Source organism: Lepisma saccharinum, chromosome 7, assembly GCF_977018435.1.
Source record: "Lepisma saccharinum chromosome 7, izLepSacc3.1, whole genome shotgun sequence".
NCBI classification, from domain to species: Eukaryota; Metazoa; Arthropoda; class Insecta; order Zygentoma; family Lepismatidae; genus Lepisma; species Lepisma saccharinum.
The window spans coordinates 46,981,395-47,003,567 of record NC_139235.1 but is presented as its reverse complement, the minus strand read 5'-3'; the positions used below and the strand labels follow the sequence as shown (position 1 = coordinate 47,003,567).

Genomic DNA, 22,173 nt, shown 5'->3' with positions numbered 1-22,173 from the left:
GACAGTAGAAAAATTCAAAATTTTCGCTAACTTCGTAGCATCATCGGTGTGAGGAGAAAGAGACGGAACCGGAAGTTGGGGCCCTGCAGAGTTGTCAGGTCCCATCGAAGAAGAAGCAGTGCATAGAATGAAAAAAAAACACTGTTATGGCCGATATATAGGCCCCCTCCCATCTTTTGCGAACAGAGGTGTTGGCTGGTTGGGGTAGGAGATGGATGATCGCTACCTGGAAGCAGTCGTTGAAACTGATGTTGTGGTGGTTGGTATGGACAGCGACAGTGAAGTCCAGGTTGTGGGTGGAGGAGCGGTGGTTATTGATGCGGAGGTTGAGGGCTGTTGATGTTTCCCCCAGGTAAAAATCACCACAGATGTTGCAGGTGAGGATGTAGATAAGGTTTGAGGCATGGCAGGTCCCTTTGGGATGGAGGGTAAATTTGACTGGCCGTGTGCACCTGGAGGGTGTGAGAGGTAATGAGGATGGGGCAGGTCTTGCACCTGGGGTGGTTGCATTTATGGGCAGGGGGTGTTGGATGTGTGGTGAAGGAGTGTTGTGGACCAGGATGTTTTGGAGGTTGGGGGGGGAGCGTTTGAAAACCACTCTGGGTTTGTCGGGAAAGATGGGAGAGGGCCTATATATCGGCCATGAGTGCAACCACTCCACCTGGCCTGAACAAGGCCACCCAGTAATGCCCATCCCTCACCCACCTTCCCTCCCTAGCCATTCCATCCCTCCCGCCCCCTCCCAACTCATCCTACACACTCACAGTTTACGACGAGCCTGGTGATGAAACAGTGTTGTTTTTTCATTCTATGCACCGCTTCTTCTTCGATGGGGACCTGACAACTCTGCATGGTCCCAACTTCCGGTTCCGTCTCTTTCTCTTCACACCGATGATGCTACGAAGTTAGCGAAAATTTTGAATTTTTCTACTGTCCCGTGAGTGTATATATATATATATATAGGATAAAAGGAAGGAGGGCCACAAGGGCTAAATAAAAAGTGAAAGAGGAGAGAGGAAACACTCACCGGACAAAGAAAAAATTTAAATTTTCGTGATGGTATGTCACATCTTCAGGAGTAGAGAGACGTTGTAGAACTTAGTGACAAGAAGGAAGAGTAAGCATGACCTGCAGTGTTGCCTGGCTTGTCGAAAACTGTGAGTGGTGGGGTGGGGGGTTGGTTGGGGAAAGGTGGTGGTGAGGGTGAGGATATGGGATGAGGGGCATTACTGGGTGGCCTTGTTCAGGCCTGGGGGTGTGGTTGCATTCATGGTCGATATGTAGGCCCTCTCCCATCTTCTACGTATTGAGGTGTTGGTGGATTGGGGCAAGGAGTGGAGGATCGCTACCTGGAAGCAGTCATTAAAAGGAATATTGTGGTGATTGGTGTGAATGGCAACAGCAAAGTCCAGGTTTTGGGTAGAGGAGCGGTGGTTGCACTACCTTTCCCCAACCAACCCCCCTCCTCCCCCCACTCACAGTTTTCGACAAGCCAGGCGAAAGAACCATCTATATATACACTAGCATGCAAAAGTCTTTGCCCAAAGGTAATAACTGTCAAAAATGAACCAAATATATCGAAAAATGACATAAAATTTATTTGAAATGTTATATAATATAACATTTGAACAAAATAGAAACACAGAGGTTCATTAGTTAACATAAACAATGTAAATAAACTTATATTTTGCTCTCATCGATATGACCCCCTTTAGCACGTATCACAGCTTGACATAACTTCGGCATTCGAGACACTAAATTTTGCATTGTTTCGTGTCCAATATTTTTCCAGGCATCTTCTAAACACTGCCACAAACATTGAAGATTCGTTGAAGCCATCATACGAACCTTTCTGTCCAACTCGTCCCACAGCTTCTCAATCGGGTTGAGATCGGGTGGTTGTGGAGGCCACATCATCACTTTGGGAATTTTTTGCCTCCTTTGTTTTTAATAGTTTGTACACAGTTTGGACGTGTGTTTTGGGTCATTGTCCTGTTGAAATATAAATCCCTTTCCAATAGTCTTTGTTCCAGATGGCACTGCATGACGTACTAAGATATTGTGGTACATGTTTTTGTCCATAGTTGACTTTATTTGCACCAAATCTCCAACTTTTCCAGTTGGATTAAATGTAGGCTGTTCTAACTTGTTGATATACATCAAAGACATTCCAGAATAGAGTCAAAACTAATATTTATTTGAGTTTCATAGCATAAATCACAGATAATGACTTTGGGCTAAGACTTTTGCACGCTAGTGTATATATATATATTTTGTGGTACTGTCAACACTTTTTTTTCTTTTCGGGACCTGGCAACACTGCAGGTCATGCTTACTCTTCCTTCTTGTCACTAAGTTCTACAACGTCTCTCTACTCCTGAAGATGTACATACCATCACGAAAATTTGAATTTTTTCTTTGTCCGGTGAGTGTTTCCTCTCTCCTCTTTCACTATATATATATATATATATATATATATATATATATATATATATATATATATATAGTTTGGTTAAATAGCTTATTCTCTTTGTGGTTGGACTTTCCCTTGCAACAACACACTCCAATCAGCGCTACCATCATTTCGGGCAGGACACTCAAGAGCCATCTTGGAAAGGTTCATGGTTAAGTGGTAGTTTGAGATATAGTAGATCTGTTGTTGGGGCTATCGTGAGGTGATTACGTGCAGGTAACCCTCACCTCTGACGTATTGTCTCACAATGGGAAATAAGTATTATAATGAATGTCTAACGGCAAAAGCAAGAGGTGCTGTGAAAGTCAATAACGGATTAACGGGATCCAATTTCGAAGGTAGGGACGGTGGATGAATGCTTCTAACTGCCGCCTATTAGGTTCAGTTTATGCATCTGATCGTGTGAGATCTCTGTTTACTCTGTAAACTGGTAATTAGTTGCTATTTTTAGAAGTCCCTGGTAATTGGAGGGGGGGGGGGTGATCATTTATAGCTGGACGCCAAGTATCTGTATACACTGTAATCAAAGTGTCCTCAAGACGTGCAGAATGGTTCAGATTCCACTTTCAGCTGCATATGTATCCAGTCCCGATCAGCTCAGCTGCATATGTATCCAGTCCCGATCAGCCCAACAGCATGAAGTGAACAAAACAAGCTTTGTCAAACTTACTCATTTTTAGACGTCACAATAAATTACCAGTGAAGTGCGCAGGATTTTCGAAAGGAGGAATGGGGTTACGTATACTAGTAGGGAAAGTGGTATGTTCTAGATCACCCCCCAAAATCTAACTATTTTATAGTGATCACTACAAGTGTAATTTAAACAAAAATTAAAAATTTTGCTGTTTTTCTAAGTGTAAAAAGTGAAAATTTGCTTCATGCAAAAGTTCAGCATTCAATTTTTATAGAGTAAAATTGCAAGATTTAGATAATTTCCCCTTATTTTTTAAAAAATGTTATTTTTTTTGTTTTGAAGCGGGTTGAATTTCAAAATCCCCTTCTATTGCAGATTTTTCTAATTTAAAAAAACTTTTTTCTTAAGCAGTAACTTCAAACAAATTGAATACTAGTAACAGAAATGTGGCAAGAATTCTCATGTAACCTAGTTTTTACTTAGACAAATCAATAGTCTTGTCAAGAGAATTGTTGCATTCCAGAGAGTGATATTTCGAAGCGATTGTTCTTTTAACATGCACATGAACTAGCCATGCAAAGAATGTTAGTCATGCAATGTATTGCACGATCGATCCTAACCTGTTGTCCCTGAAGGTATGATGCTGATGGAATGCATGTAAACTAAGCTTTGTATCTCTTTTTTATACTTTCTTGTTTTGTATACCCCTATTAATTCTTTTCCTCCGAATTTTTTCCAAGTTATTAAAATACTTATATCTCGAGAACCAAGTAACATAGAAAGGTGCATTTTTTTGCATTGGTTTTGTTTTGATGTTCTCTATCATTTGATACCAAAAAAGTAACCAAAAAGAAATAATGCCCATGAATGTGTTTGGTTTTAAAAACATATTCAACAATTATAGAGAATTCCAGTAAACATGGATATCATTAAGGATATTCATCGTAAACTAAGATGCGTTATCATCCATCTAAAATAGTATCTGGTATCAAGTTGATGAGGATACGGGTAAACAATTACATGTATTCAATAATAACCAACCATCATATAAAATTCCTGTCAGTGGAAAAATTCAAATAAGTATCTCTCCATCCAATGCAGCAGTTGTACACATGGGTCGAAATTTGTATAGACTTAAACACAATGCAATAGATCCCAACAGAACATACGTAGTGGAAGCAGGTGATTTCCTCTATGCTGAAATAATTGGGGAGTATGATAAATTAATTCCTCTCTTCATCGAAATAAGAATAATCTATCCTCTCATGAATATATAAAAATACCAAACAAAAAAATAATGGATATATTTGGAAATAGAAGGCGACAAGAGATACCAGATAATTCCAGCGATATTGCCAGATTAGACGAGCATCTTAAGAAACTAAAAGCTGATTTATGAATTTTACAAAATTCACTAAATTTAAATATACAAGCTGAGATTACAAATCTCCAAACTGAATTAATTAATCCCATAGTGAAAATTGATGGCGAACTTAAATTCCTACTTCAAAAATATACCAATTTAGCTTCAATTGACAATGTTCAAAACTTGGAGGAGAGCATAGCCAAGTTGAAAAATGATCTTGAGAAATTCCGACAAATCTAAACATGCACTTCAGAGCAATTAAAACAAGAATTAAACAATCAAGCAAATACTACTTGTACCGAACTGCTTTCTATTATTCAAAATATCAAAAGGCAAGAGCAATATGAACAGGTCAATGCTAGTATTCTCAAATTACGAGAGCAATTTCTATCTTTCGAAATTCCTACACTAGAAAATATTAAAACTGAATTGCAAATAGATTAGTTACACAGGGCCATAACAGAAGTTCAAGCCAAACTACAAACGTTGGAAGATTTTATCAATAATTTACCTTCATCTTCTGAATTAAACACCATCACATACAGTGTTGCCAGTATCAAATTACAGTTGGAGACTTATGAAGATTTCGGGAAGATACAGGGTACCATAGTTCATATTGAAGACACTTTGACAACCATGAGAAATGAATAGACAAATGTACAGGAAACTCTGGAATTCAAGTTGCCAAGCATATCCGAATCTTTAAACATAATTCAACAACAGATTACCAAATTAGAAAATCTGAATACCGAATCTGAACTATCCCATTTTCATCATCTCATAGATGATATTCAGAACAAATTACAAATATTACAACAATCTACACCTACACAAGATGACATACAACAACTTAAAAAATGCTTTGAGCAATGTTGCAGATGCTACGGAGTTGGATGCTGTCAGACAAGCTTTGACCACACTTCAAAATACTGTAGCTAATTTACCCACTTCCCAGGAGTTACGAGCAGTAAATTGAATACTCAAGTCAGAGGACATCAAGAACATTCAAGCGGAAATTGCTGTAATTCAAGACACCATCTCTACTTTGCCTACCAACCAGATAGTCAATGAACTTCATGCATTGTTTGAAAAAATTCAGAAGTCAAGTAAACGATCTTACAAGCCAGAGTACTAAATTGAAACTTGTAAAAAGTTTACAAGAGATTATTTCTAACATTAAGCTACAAATTTGTATCCTCGAAACAAGTCACGAATCTACTTTATCAAGTTTTACCTCACAACATGATCTCAAAGAACAATTTAAACAATTGAATGTCGATGTGAGAATCAAACCCAGCTACGATGAAGTGGTACCCACCATAAACAAATATCAAGAATCAGTATTAAGCAGATTAGACGATCTTGAATTACGTCAATTTTTCACTGTTGAGATATTAGACTTGAGAGTGTAGCAAATGTACAAGGGCACTGGACTTATGTTAATGCCGGTAATGTTTACAAATTGTATCCCTACAGTCAGTCTCGTGAATTTTTTCTTGATGGTAATATTAGGTTTTTAAAATTTGGCTATGTAAAGAAGGGAAAACATGTGGAAGTGCCAAATTTCACCATACAGAGAAATGATGGTGTGTGCAGAGCACTTCAGATACCTATTGCATATTGGGATGAATCTCCAAAGAAATATAAAATACATGAGGATGAACAAAATTATCTGGTTTTCATGTGGAAGCTGGTGACCAATTATTATTTGAAGTGAAATAATTATACCCTGAAAATAATCCATTTTATGTCATATTTTCTTATAGCACCCAATGTCAAGACATGATATAGTTAATGAATTACATAAAGCAGCTCGTCGCAACTACAAACGATTGAGTGTGGTAACGAAAGGTGTAGATGATTTGTTTCAAGCTGATCTGATAGAAATGAGCACAGGAACTTTAAAAAAATTTACATAAGATAAATCATGGTTACAAATATATGCTCACAGTTATTGATACATTCAGTAAATATGCATGGGCTATTCCTCTAAAATCCAAGACAGGTACTTGTGTTATCGAGGCTTTAAAGTCCATATTTAGTGAGGGTAGGATACCAAAATATTTACAGACAGACAGAGGAAAAGAATTTTACAATTCCACATTTACCAAATTAATGAATCAACATAATATTAAACATTATTCTACATACAGTGATTTGAAAGTGAGTATAGTGGAACGATTCAACAGAACATTAAAAAACCACATGTGGAGGCAATATACTCTACAGGGTAACTATAAATGGGTACAAATTTTACCCGAGCTAGTTCATAATTATAATAATTCAGTACACAGAACTATTCACTAGAAACCTGCTGAGGTAACCAAGTCTGATGAGTCTAGGTTGATTTCTACTGTTTATTGTCAAAAATATAAATACACTACCAAGAAACCAAAATACAAAATAGGATATCAAGTGAGAAATAGTAAATTTAAACTTTTATTTGAAAAGGGATTCACCAAAAATTGGAGTACAGAGTTATTCACTGTAGTTCAAGTTTGACCAGGTAATAGAAATACATATATCAGAAAAGATTATTGTAATAATATATTGAAGGGGAGATTCTATGAAGAGGAACTCAGTAAAACAAAATATCCAGATACATATTTAATTGAGAAAATATTACGTAAGAAAGATAATAAATTGTATGTTAAAGGGCTAGGACTGCCAGAAAGAAGTTTGGTAGAAGCAAACCAGGTGATTCTTTGACACCAACATGGAATGTGGTACAGCATTTACCAGATTTAGTAGAAACTAGTAAAAAAAAAAAAAAAAAAGGGAGTTGTTACCTGATAATATAAGGTGCCTCATTGTAGGTCCCTCTGGTTGTGGAAAAACCACTCTGCTGGTAGATAATTTCCTGCTCGCCCCTAATTGGCTAGATTGGGAAAATAGACACCTGTATGTATTCTCTAAAAGTTTAGAACAACCGAAATATCAATAACTCATGAAGCTGTACGAGGGACTTTTTTTGCGTCAAAAATAAAACCTCTCGATGATTGTTTGAAAAATTCTGTTGTAGTTTTTGATGATGTGATTCTAGAAAATCAAAACGAAATCCGAAATTTCTTTACACAAGATCGTCACAAAGAAATAGACTGCTTTTATTTAGCTCAAACTTATTCCAAAATTCCTAAACAATTACTACGAGATAATACAAACCTAATTTGTTTGTTTCGTCAAGATCATACTAATTTGAAACATGCATATGATGATTATGTAGCGGGTGACTTAAATTATAACCAATTTTCAAAATTCTGTTCATCTTGTTGGAACAGTGATGATTTTGGATTTGTTACCATCGACATGACTCGAAAACCGAACAATGGAAAATTTAGAAATAAAATCAACGACTTTTTGAATGTTGAAACGATATAAAAAAACGTTATAACATTATAAAATAACCTCTAATCAAAATATGACAAAATATAAAATCGAAGACAATTTGAAATTACGTGATTTCCTGACCAAACGATTTAACATCGTTTACCGGAATATTGAAACGTTTATATATCCTCATCTTCGCGATTAGTCAAACGTGTCACAAGGATGTAACTGCTGTTGGTAAACTTACGAGGAAAATAAGTTTTGTAGGAATTCCCTTGGCAATATAAATACCGTGTTACTACCTTTGTTTTGTTTTTTAAATATGTGAAACCATTTACATTGAATATAAATTAATTAATTAATTTTCTAGCCTTCTTGAACCCGAAAGTTCATGGTTACAGTTCAAATTGTCCGTATCCTGAGCAAGATCTATATATATTTTTAATTTTTTTAGTTCCTTAGATATGAAACGAGCCTTCCTTTCATTTCCTCTTTAATATAATTTTTCATTTGTTAGTATTACTCCTAAGTATTTGAATTTAGAAAACTGGTTCAAACAAGTTATCATCACTTGGTTTTGGCCTGTAAGAACATATTTTTAGATTTCTCGTTGCTAACTTCCAAACCTATCTCTTTAGCTGCTTTGAAAAAAATATTTTAGCATTATTCTTAATTGTATTTACATCATTCCCCAGTAAGTCTACATCATAATTTTGCTGGGGCCTGACTGGATGAACGTATTAAGCGGGAAAACTTATAATGCGGAAACGTAATATCGGGGTTTCACTGTATATGTATTTTAGTTTATGTTGTTATTCTTTATTGTTATTTTTGCTCTTATTTTTCATTGCTTTTACATTCCAATCAGGTGCGGCTCCTGCATTATTTACCTGGGGGTTCACTGAAGTCATGTGATGCATATTTAGTTTCTGCAAATAGGCTTCCTTCACAACACAAAAGGGCAGGGGGTGGGCTTATAAGGTTTATCCAGAATTTTTTTTTCATCTGGGACTATAAGGTTCATAGTAGGGGTGTGCGAATAAATTTAGGGCTGAAACTACAATAAATTGTGCCTTTATGAAAAATGTGGGATTTTATTGGAAAATTATGGACGTCCTCAGGTAGGAGCAAGGAAGATATTTTTTTCCAGGAGGGGCAAGAAAACACTCCTTCAGTCTGAAGTTACTGCAATGCTTTTATAATAATTACCATAAATTACTGACTGAAATTAAATTATATGCTTGTAATATATAATTTTTCGTTGACATTCATTTTCCAAGGGGGGGGGGGGGATGTCCATGCTGACTAATCAGAACTGGTCCTACATTTATTAAAGGGAAATATCAACTAATGGCATGTTGATACTAGAAATCGAACCTGAGACACTTTCATTGATATGCGACATCTTTGTCACTTTTATCTGTGGCTTTGTTCAAATTTGGGGCTGGTCGACCAGCACACAGTTTCTTTCAGCTGACAAGAAAGTTTGTTTACGTTAATTATGTGCATTTGTAGTGGTCATTCCTTACTTGCACGGAGAGCAACACCTACACTACATCAAATGACATAATCTATGTAAAGTCCATCGCTTGCTTCATTCGCAGCATCATTTAATACTTTCCAACAAGTATCCAAGCACTTCAAAAACTAACAAACTTGAAACATTGATACCGAGCGAGAGCGAGTCAAGACTTCATGCCATTCTTTCTCTTTTGCGAACCAAAAGTGTTTCCACCTTAAAGGAAAAACCTCTGAATGCATGCACGAGCTATTTTGGTAACGTATCTCTTTTTTTTTTAATTTATCACATCTAATTCCAGCTTTATTCATGTCTATTCATCCATCTCTGCTACAATTGTGCATTTATTGCAAGAAGTTCGGCACAAAAATGATACAAAGAGATGATTGAATATGCAATGTGTGCGCTTCAAACTTGAACCCCACAGGGCAACACTGGAAGGGAGGAAGCAGCGAGAATGGCCCCTTGTGCCGTGGCTTCTGCGAGAGAACAAACTGTGCATGACCGTTTGTTGGAGATAAGGGTTCGGCAGTATCCTCTTCCATGTATTTTGTCCTATTCCCAACTGGAGATTCTGCTCCCGCACAAAGCTTTCACAATGGCACGAGCTCTCCTGTGGGGGTTCAACTCAGGGTCTGCACCACGGTGGCAGACTTGCGGTTTCTACTTCTCAGCAAAAGAGTTTGCCGTGTTACGGACACAAATACATGACTTATTGTGTAAAAATTTTAGGGAAATAATGTGAAAAGGCAATGTTCATTCTCAAGGTGATTATCATATATTACTGGAGGTTCACTGATCCTGTGTGTTTATTGTTCATTCTCGAGGTGATTATCGTATATTCCTGGGGGTTCACTGATCCTGTGTGCTATAGGGCCAACCGTGCCTGATTCCAATGTAAAATAGCTAATGCTTAATTTGGAATTCACTGGTAAATATAAGAGATCATTAAAATAATCGGTAATTTTACCAATACACCAATATGCTTATATCAGCCAATACTGATAAGAGTACCAATTAATAGAGGCATGCATATTGCGTTTTAGACTAAAACACAAAATTTGAAATAACACATTGTAATGTTAATTTTTTAAGTTTCTGAAAGATGTGAGGTGCATTTTCCTAGCCTGTTTTGTCACGAAATTATGCGAAATAGACGCTTAAACAAGAAATGCAGAGTTTATTTACCGACATGACACTTTCTGAAGTCAGAATTATTCTGCGAGTTATGCAATTCACGGAAAATTAATCAATTCTGCTGTAAATATTTGAGAAGCAAAAATGGACCCCTTTATACAGGAATAAACTTAATATTCTGGTAACGATATAAATTTGCTATTATAAGGGATAAGTTAATTTTGTGTAATAAGTGTGGTTTTTAAATCAAATTTAGGATTATATTCACATTTTTAAAACCAAAATGTCATTTTATATACTTCTTTTTCACCACTATAACTGAAAAAATTTATTTTATTTACTGCTTTTGAACCCAAAATTGACTTTGTTTTTGTACTGAAATTTTGCTTTTTTATTTACCAAAAATATGTGCCTCTACCAATTAATGTATGCCATCCCCAGTAAGATGAAATATGTTTGTGAAATTTAAAATCATTACAAGAAAACAAAATTTTAAAAACACTACCAAATTACCTAACCAGAAATATGACAATATATCTTGTGTCTTCCAAAGGAATCAAAAATATGGCATTGAATATTAGAATCGAATAATATTGTAATTTTACCAATTCCATTATTGGTGCCACTTTTAGCTGACATCCATATAGTGGAAATTGCCGTCATCATTGGCCTATGTTTAACTCACTGCATATGTTAAATGGTGATGTATTTGAAGTAATTTAATGACTTTTGACATATTTGCCATTCCAGAAATGATTGAAACCAAGAAAAATACCTTATGTTTGACCTCTTCAGAAGGATACCAGAAATCAGCTGGCACCAGGTTTTCATTAGCACATGAAGGAGCTTCAAATAGTGTGCCTGGAACTAAACAAACATCAACATATGTGTGGAAACGTTTAGAAAATTCTAATTTGATGCCTTCCGTCAATGCAATTAACAAAAATTCCAAGGATGTTGCTTGTATAAGAAGTAAGTACAGTTTTATATATTAATATTATTTTTCATTTTACTGAACTTTATAATTTAGAATTTAATATATGCGAAATGTGCATAAGTATCTATGTACCTGTTTATACTTTTTTTATTAATTTCGGTTCCCAGATAACTACAAGTTCCGATGTGATGGTGACAGTGGTCACTGAAATTATTCTCAATTTTTGCAGGTTCATTGTATTAGGTAGATCATCACAATGCCAATTTATTCATATTAATTTAATTACATACATTTCAATTGAAATCATGCAAGTGCATATTCATTTGTATATTTCAAGAAACTAAAACTTCGAGCCCAATGAAACATGGTGAGAAATTGAATGCAATTCTTACATTTTATTCTGTGAACGTTTGTAACCAAAGGACAACTTTTACACAGTATATGTAAAAAATCAGAAAAAATAATTATAAAAGTGTAGTCATTGTGAACATTGTGTGTAAGATAATGACCAACAGCTATCAGTTACATCGCAGTGAATTTGACTTCTAGGAATTGGAGGGCAAACCAATAAAATCTAATTTAATTGGATGTCTGGTTAATTAGTCTATGAACCACTCCAGATTGCCACAAATTGAATCTGTTACATTCCACTCTTTTTTAAAAGGAAACCATTTACTGAAATGAAAGGCTTAACATGTTTTTTTTTTCTTTGTGAAGGTTTCTTGCTTGAGAATGACATTAATATTTGTAGAAATTGATTTAATATTTCATCATGGATGTTACATCATTTTGGAACTTCTCTCTGCAGTCTTCTAAACTGGAAAACACAGGTCTCTGATGAAAGTAAATGGTGTTTTTTTTCTTGTAGGGCTCTTCCATGAAGAATGATGAATCTGAATCTTTAAGATTTTTCAATGATTTCACTGTGGAAACTTTTAGAACAGTATAATTCCATTGGTTTTATCACTGATGTTACATAGCAATCCTGTTGTTGACTAATTTCCTGTGAAAAAAAAAAAGGTTCAAAGTTTTGAGGGTCATTTTTCTTGAGATGAGGCAACATATCTGGTACATAAAAAATATAAGACTTGGATGTGATTGTAATCTCTCGATGTAATCTTCTGCTTCTGCAAGAACATGGTTCCAAACATCGAGCAGGCAGTGTATACCTTTGAGTACATCTTTTTGTGATAGTGTACAAAGAGAAATGTCAGATATGATGCTGAAGATGTCATGGAAGCATTTCTCCCTTTGTCCCTCTCTTATTTTTGGAAACAAGTTGTCACATGGATGAGTAAGGGGCATGCTCTAGTACTTCGAACTCCACTTCTGCAGTAATTTCTTCACGTCAGGTTGTTATTAAGGACAGTGGATAACGATTTTTGTTATTGTAGTGTCTTTTGTCAGCAGGGTGCAGGTGATGTTCCAGGTAATGAGCATAATAGGTAGTAAGTAATAACAGCTGTCCCTTGTGGAACAGTGCACAAGAATAACCCCATGTTGGATATGCCAGCATTATCATGACCTTTACATTTGGGGCTCTTGGGCATGCTGAAGATGATGATGCCACTCATTTGATTGTCTTTTCATTTCAGGTTCATAGGATCTAGCCCACATTTCTTCCATTGAAATAATGCCACAATGGAATACTTCACCTTCATTTTCTTAACATTCCAGGAGAATCTGTGCACATTTCCATCTGTGCCACTTGTGCACTTTGGCACCCATTTCCTCCAACATGTGGTAAAGAGCTAATGGTGTGGCGCACAGCAATGTTGGAAGTGCATCCAGGTGCTGTTGATACCTTGCGGTACGAGGGTACCCTCTGCCATGTTTGGTGACTCATTTATGGCCACCGTGAAATGTCCCGGTCATATATGAATGACCTAGTGTTGTCTTTCTTTCAGGAGACATATACAGGGTGCAGCATTTAACATTTCCCATTTTAAACATATCATAACTGATTTATTATGAAAAGAAATTACATGAAATTATCAATGTTAAGCACGTTATAGTCTTGGATTTACAGTTCAGACCTTATTTTTTGAATATTAGGCTAAGTCCTTCAATGCATTGTTGCAATCTTCCATGTACACTGTCCATTACTTGCTGTAGTGCGTTTGACGTAACATTTGAAAGTTACTCACAAATCACATTTTTGAGGCTGCTGAGACCAGGGAGGGTACAAGCATACATCTTAACCTTCAGGTACACCTGCAAAGAAAGTCTGGTGAAGTAAGGTCAGGGATACGGAGAGCCACTAAATGTCACCAAACCTGGAGAAAGCAGCAGTGTGTTCATCGAAAGACATGCTGTACATGATGTGGCCCCATGCTATTCAAACCACAGGGTTTCCATGTTCTAGTTACAATGTGTCACCTCAGGCAAGAAAAAGGTTGTTAGTATGGTGTTGTAACATTGGGAGTTGACGATCACTGCAGCACCGTTATTGTTCTCAAGTAATTCCTGCGCTGCAATGGCACACCAGACTACCAGGTGTGCTGGTTAATAATTCCTGATTTCGTCGCTGGATGGCACTGGAAACAAGGGTTGGTGCACAGTCGCAACTGTTACGTCAGTGTGATGCCAGGACAGTACCTGTCAAAACACCGTGGATGCGCAACCGAGTGCGAGTGTCGTGATATTGGGTTTGTGTGGGAAACATGTTGACCTTCAAACCAAATAAGGAACATGTGCGGCATGTCCTGCTTTTCTTGTTCAATCAAAAGAAAAATGCGAGTGAAAGCCATCGTATCCTTGTGGAAACGTACAGTGACAATGTCCTAACGCAAGACACGTGTGTGCATTGGTTTCGACGATTCAAAAGTGGTGATTTCGATTTATAAGACAAAGACCGCCCGGGGCAGCTGAAAAAATTCAACCTTCATCAACCACAAAACCAAATTGCTTCGGAAGGAAGACAATGCTGTGCATTTGGTGGGATCAGAAGGGTGTGGTGTACCATGAGCTTCAGAAACCAGGTGAAACAGTGAATGTTGTTCGCTACCGTCAACAACTCATCAATTTAAACCATGCATTGATCCAAAAGTGCCCAGATTGGGCGACAAGACACTGCAAAGTGATTTTGCAGCACGAGAACGCCCCATCACACACAGCAAAAGGCGTCAGAGACACCATTTCTGCACTTGGCTGGGAATTGTTGCACCACCTGCCATAATCACCAGACTTAGCCCCTTGGGACTACCACTTGTTTTCATCGATGTCTCACTCACTTTCCCAGCAACACTTCAACAATTACGAAGATGTCGAACTATGGCTTGCTGACTGGATCACCTCAAAATGTGAACGATTTTTCTGGAAGGGTATCCACAATTTGACAGACAGATGGGCACAATGTATAGTTAGCGATGGTGCATACTTTGAATAAAGCATTTGTTACCTTTCTCCCCAGATACACTTGTTTTCTTTCGGATCAATTAATAATTATTAACCGGCACACCTGGTACAACCTTAGGACTGTGTAGTGGTCACTTGAAGATTTTGCATGGATTTAAATCAGCTCAATATTGAAAGTTCTGCTTAACTGCTGTTAAATTCTACACCCTCGAACCCTCCCTGATCTCAACAGCTTAACAAATGGGATCCATAACATTCAAAAAATAAGGTCTGAACTGTAAATCCAAGACTATAACATGCCTAACATTGTTCACTTCATGTAATTTCTTCGTACAATCAATCCGTTATGGTATCTTGAAAATGGGAAACGTTAAATGCCACACCCTGTAATTTGCCATATTTTCTTCCATGTGGCTATTTTTTAAAAATAGAAATTGAGCTAAACGGACTGGTGTGGGGTGCAGGTTTTTTTATTTAACTTCAATTGTTCAAGCTTATGGTGTGAAACCTCTCTGGACAACATCATACAGGCCGCAGGCGAACCAGGTGGAGCGGATGCACTGCGAGATAAACCGACTGCTGCGAGTATTCTGCCACGGTAACCACCTGGAATGGAGCAAGCATGTCACTTCTGTTGTACTTTTACTCAACAACACGGAGTCCGACACGTTAGGATTTACGCCCGCAGAGCTTCACTTTGGAAGTGTTCAACGAAGAGAGGTGATACGTCACTTCGGGTTACAGGAGGATGACCGTGAACCAAAAGTCAGCCAGGAGATAGGCGAATGAAAAGGCAATGCAAGCCAGCGCTGAGATCAAGCAAGAAGATCTCGTGTTTGTAGAGAACCACGGCCTAAGCTTGCAGGTGGAAGGAAAAATAAAGAAGTTATTTTTCATGTATGATGGACCATATATCTGTAAGGGTTCGCGGCCTCAAGCTCGACACGTAGTTGCATCAGAATGCTCACTTCCCTTGCCAAAAAACTTGTAGTGAACAGTATCTGGGTTCAGTTTATTTTTTTTAACTGCGGTATTTGGTTGGTAGTGCATAATTATCCGTAGACAAATGACTGATTCTCCGAGAATGTAGTGGCGGAATAGTTATTACTATTTATTAAGTCTATCGTATATGCGACCTAAACGCAAGCTTGGGCTAAATAATCAAACTTTCAGGTAACAGGTATATGCGTTGTATTCCACGAATCTTCGTTGCGCTGCCCATCTTGCAACTAGCAGACGACTATGTTGATCACAGGTAGCACGTGGATTCCTTGCAGCTTGAAGTAACAATTGCTACCTCCCAACTCCCAGGTAGCAAGTGCCTCCAGGGGGCTTGCTACCCCGTTGTGCTCCAACGTTGAGCATTCTTGGATGCACCCAATGTCTTTTCCTCGTAAAAACAATGGAATCCAGATACAAAGGGTGCTGCAGAAATGCTAGCACACTGTTGCTGGTGCTTACAGCAAGAATATACTACTGAATACCGCAGAACATCGAAACGTTGCAATGTTTCATGTGAAGGTGTGAAGATATTGAAGATTGCCATTAGATTGAAATAATTTAATTTTTTTAAAGGTTTTTCCACCAGAGAAGGTGGTATGTAAATTCAACCCCCTTTCAGTACATCGTATGTCAGTATAACATATGTAACGTATTCAGTCACGTAAAAGGTGTCTTGTCTTTCGGTTTGCTACACATATCTTAAAATTTATTGTTTGGCTTGTAATTTGTTTTTGCCCACTTGATGTGGCAGAGAGAAACCGATGCCAGATTTGAGTTTATCACATTCGAATTGACAAATATCAGGTATTTTCATTCATGAAGCAAAGCAAACGTTTCAAAATGTATACCAGTGTATTCAGAGCCATTTTTCAGAAACAATGCAGACTTTTCTTGAAAGAAAAGCTTTCATAAAAAGCATTTTTAACCACTAGAAATAATTGTATAGTTTTTTATGCGAGTATGCCATTAAATCAAGTGTATGTATAATAATGAACAAAATTAATAAAGTTAAAAGATTGTCAACTGTTTTGTAGATGCCATCATGTTCTACTGTTCCACACCACCAGTGGACCTACTGTACTGTCCTATACTTATACAAAATAGTACTGTAATAACACATTTGTGTAGTAACTGGAGAATTAACTTTATTTCTACGTGCAGAAGTCTATTTTTCCATTCCTAATTTTTCAGCTGGATTATTCAATGTTCTGATATTAGCATAACTTAACTAACAGTATAATTAACACTGGGACTTCTTTTTAAACTCTAAATTTCATATTTGATTTTTGTACATGATTTTTCATCATTTTGTGACAGGATATGCTTGGAAAAATTACCTCCCACCTTCCACAACCATCAAAAATAAACAAGAGAGAGTGAAACATGACATTACCATCCAAAACAAAATATGCATGTCCCTAGAAGTGTGAGAACCAGAGCATGAGCGTTGCCAGAAATTTTTGCAAGGGGGGTCGGACAAATGATAAAAGTTGAATAGCAGAAAAAATAACAATAAGTGTTATTACCATGGTTATAAATGTCATTATACAATAATAAATATTATAAACTAATAAAAACATATTTTATTCGAAATAAAAAATATAATAATAATAGGCTAATAATAATAATTATTGTGTAAATGTGGAGACTCGATCTACCAAACGAGTCAATAGCAGCACAACTATTTTCCATTATTTCTTTTGCATTTTATGCAGTCAGTATCTGAAATGCATTTTGATATTAACTTTACACGTCGCGTTCAAGAAAAGGTTTTAAATGTTAGGGGAAATTCTTGTTCATAAAGTCTCACCTACGTAATTATTAGAATTTTGAAAACTGTGGGAACATTTGTTCTTTGTATGAAATGGTAGATTATAACCTTGTTCCTGTATATGTCACTCAATGTTTTCGATCCAATGCATTTTTAGTTCGATTATTCTGTTCGAATACTAACTAAATGAACTTTATTTCTGTTCTTAACAATAAGAGTAACAAACTTTCGGCTTTCTTGTATCTTTAAATGAACGATGTCAATTTCCAGGGGGGGTCCAACCCCCCCCCCTCCCGACCCCCATGAACCAGAGGGACAAAACTCCAATTTATCAAATTTACAGGCGAGAGGAAATAATATATTCTTAGGAATATGTCTAACTCTTAAAGAGTCAGTTAATTGGAGATACATGACTCCACCTTACTGCTATGGATTGGAACTGGAGATATGTTGATCTTACTCCAAATGTTGCTTTGCAGAGGAGTTTATTTAAACAAAACCGAATACAGCATTTTTGGAGTTACATTTCTATGGTTCTCATATGATGAAACTGAAAATGGAATTAAGAAAACATTACCATAAATAAATAAATATTTTTATCCGAACGGCATAAGAGTGCAACAATAAAACTTTTTTCAAAGAATTGTTTTTCTCCTATGGCGTTCTACACTAAATACATGGTTCACGAAATGTCATATATTTGTTTTGTTGATTACACATTTATTTATCATCGAAATATTACAAAAGTAATGCATAGTTAATTATCCAAGTATGGAAAGTTAGTTTAGTGCAGAATTTGTTCAATGTGTTGATCATTATGGTTCATCATCTTTCAAAAAAATCCATAAAAGAATAACATGGATTAATATCCGGGCTATGAAGGGGCCACTGTCTCCCACCTTCGTGACATTCAGGAAACCGATGTGACATTACATGCACATTAAACATCTACTACAGGAAATCAAGAACAACGTTTGAAGTATGTGCGTGAGCTCAGTCTTGCATGAACCACTGAGTGTGTAAAAGGAGACCTGTTGCCAACAGCTTAGGAATAAATCTGTTCTCCAACATGTCCTTGTATCTATCTTTGTTCACTGTTTCATCAAAGAAAATAGGTCCGATGATTCCGTTGGTTGAAATTGCTGCCCACACACTGACCTTTTCTCCATAATTCTCACTTTCATGCAGTCTGTGAGGATGTTCACTTGTCCAGAATTGAACATTTTGCTTATTCACCACCATTTAAATGAAAGTACGCCTTGTCGGTAAACCAAGTGTTGTGCAGAACGTGATTTTCTTCCACTAACCATAAAGCCTTCGTTCCTTGTCGGGGTGTAAGGGGTGACCTTCCTCGTAGTACACCCAAATGTCAACCTCACTTCCACGTTAGTGCACCCTGGACTGAAGACTAACGAGGCTCTGGCGACTGGCCCCATGGCCAGTATAATTTTGTTTGTATTGTCCTGTTCTTTTGTCCTTATGTGTGCTGAGTGCCCCTTTACAGCCTCAGCTTTTAAAGGAAGTCAGAACATTTTAACATTTTTAGTTAGGCAACGTTAGAGTTGTTATTTGTGATGATAAGGGGCTGGCCCCCGTATAATGTGACGGGAGCAAAATGGCCTAAGTGCTGACGCACCCAGAAATTTTAAATCAATCAATCGTTCCTTGTCCACTGCCATTAGTTTGTGGACAACTGTCATTTTGTAAAGGAACAAGTGAAGATCAGACTGCAGAATCTTTTGGATTGACCTACTAGATATTCCTATCTCAGCAGCCGTCCTCATTGTTGATTTGCTGGGACTTCGTGTCAAAGCCACGCGAACTGCTTCAATGTTTTCAGGTGTGCGGACACTTGATGGGCACCGTCGATTCTTCTCCAATACAAAGCCAGTGGCTTCGAATTTCTGACACAATCTGTGAATGGTCTGTTTGCAGAGAGCCCATCTTGTACCAAAGTGTGCACGAAAACATCTTTGTGTCGCCATCAAACTCTTCGTTTGTGCAAAAAAACATTACAACTTTCACCTTCTGTTCGATACTCAACCCGCCGTTATCCGCCATCTTGCAAACTGCTGTTTTGCGGCAAGTTAGAGTCCGATACTGGCTTCTCCTGACATCTACCAGATTTTCCATGAACCAACTCACCCGAATACGCGTTTTAAACATTCAATATATGATATTATTAGAAATTTTATGGGATGATTGAAGGTATGACATTTTGTGCTCCACCCTGTATGTTAGAGAAACAAAGTGTAGTACCATGTATGTCTTTCTATCCATTTATCAATACATTAAAAATTATTAACTGGAAAAGCTATTGGGAACAAGAATTTACTGTCTGTCTGTTGGTGGTATTTTGTGGTGGGAGGGGCCAGAATGTACCGTTCCCCTGTGAGCTTATTATTTATCACGTTCTTTTGTCTTTACTTTACAGGTAATAATTCAAGATCAGACAGATGTTTTCCAAATGAGGATAAAGAGAATCAGCTTCAAAAACGTCCATTTCGGCGATTTTCCCTGATCAGTAATGTTGAACTGTCTTAAAAGGATTAAAACATTATTCTAATTTAGCAATAAGTGTGCATGTAAGAACATTAGGATTACAACCAAGAGTTTAAAATAATTGTGCTCCGTATCCTTACATGTGTCATATTTATGAAAAGAAGTGATAAAGCCAGTAATAATGTCAATCATAATTTTGTACCAATCATCTAATGATATTTTATTTTGTTATGTAAGCTTAGAAGCTGCCATTTTTATTAGCTATATGTCGTTGCTTGCACTAAGTGTGGTTCCATCAAAATACAATATTATTGAGGATTTTTCAAGGAACTCCCTGTCACAGATATTTTTTCTAGTTGCTAAAACTATCTTTGTATAAACACGTGTTTCAAGATTTTTTTTAAAAATTCATAATGGAAGAATAATACTATTGGTGTCTTCTTATTAATTTTCACTGCAAAGACAGTAATATACAACCTTTGTCAGAAAAGTTCCAGGACTGATCTCTTAAAAAATAATTTATTCAACTTACAGACTAATGGTCCTAGGTCTTGTCAAAATAGTCCCTTCGACTACCTATGCACAGCTGCCACCGTTTCTGTAGATCATGGAAGCAAGCAGAGAAAGCTTCATCCGGGATGCTTCTCAGCACATCTGTCACAAAACTGTTTGGATTGCTACAATATCTTCATGACACTTCCCTTTCAGCAGCTTTTTCACATGGGGAAAACAAAAAAACAATCACACGGCGACAGTTCATGTGAATATGGGGGATGTTGTAGAGCAGGGATACGATGCTTGGCCAGATTTTTCTGGACTGATAAAGCAATATGGGGCCTTGCATTGTCATGCAATAAGACCCACTGCCAAGATGCCGACAAATCAGGACAGCACCGCCAATTGCTTGACAAAAACGTTTCAACTCATCGATATAAAAGTTTTGATTGATCGTTTATCCTTCAGACAGATATTCATGGTGCATCAAACCTTTAGCATAAAAAAATGTGATCAACATTGTCTGTGGATCGTCTTGCACTGAATCTCTGCCCTCCCAAAACCTTTTGTGCCAATCAAAGATACGGCTTCTTGATAATGCCTTGTCACATATATCATATGCCATGTTTCACTAGAGGTTTTCCCAGCTTAACAGAGAACTTAATGTTAACTCTCTGCTCAGAATCCACATCCATCTCGTCACTCGAGTAACTTCCAACTAAATGTGCCAACAAGCCGAACACTGTTGCAAAGCACAGCCCTGCCACCTAGTGAGTTTACATGAAAACACTTCCAAGGCATATCAGATAACCCATTTCTTGTGTTTCAATATCATAGGTAAAGAATAAAAGAATAAAAATCAGTCCTGGAACTTTTCTGACAAAGGTTGTAGTTAGTAGGGAACTGCTTGCATAATCCATGCAGAATCAGTGTGAACAGAATTTAAACCATGAAGGCAAGAATGAAAATATTTTTAATAGGGCTGAGCCGTTATCGATGCCGATACTACATATTACCGATTCCCACTGATACCGATGTCGTTACTAATAACCAATTCCCACCAATACCGATGCCAATACTATTACCGATTCCCACCAATACTGATACTATTACCGATTCCCACCAATACTATTACCGATTCCTACTGATACTGAAACAATTACCGATTCCCATCGATACCGATACTTGAAAATTGCAATAATTAAAATTTGTTCAAAATATTGACCAGTGTTGGTGTGTAAATATTCTTCTCCAATTATATGCAAGAAATAGCTTCAGAATATTCAAGAATTACATCAGAATATTAAAATAGATAACATATAATCGTAAAATATAGTTTTTCGGTGCAAAATAAATAGTAAGTTTGAATTTTGCATAATTTACAAGATAATTAGACCCTGCGAAAGTGTTGCACAGCATATTTGCAGACCCTGTGAAATACCAATATGCAGTGAAAGTATCGGCTGGTATTGGTAAATGAATTTCAACCAATACTTTCCAATACCACTGGTATCGGCGATACCGATACATCAGCATTGGTATCGGTTCAGCCCTAATTTTTAATATAAATGGTATGTGTGATGCAGTAAGAATTTTATCTCAGGTGAAAAAAACATAATATGTATAATGCTTTGAAAATTACTACTTCTGCAA

The 22,173-nt window shown here is 36.9% G+C and overlaps 1 protein-coding gene across 1 annotated transcript in view; it reads left to right on the top strand.

The window, feature by feature from the left end:
• Positions 1-21,650, top strand: part of LOC145989840 (uncharacterized) — a 300,187-nt gene extending 278,537 nt beyond the window's left edge. Inside the window, exons 16-17 of the mRNA XM_083125242.1 lie at positions 11,207-11,428; positions 19,958-21,650. Of these exons, the coding sequence (XP_082981368.1) occupies positions 11,207-11,428; positions 19,958-20,067 (332 nt within the window). The 3' untranslated portion in view covers positions 20,068-21,650. The remainder of the gene's footprint in view (positions 1-11,206; positions 11,429-19,957) is intronic.
• The last annotated feature ends 523 nt before the right edge of the window (positions 21,651-22,173 follow it).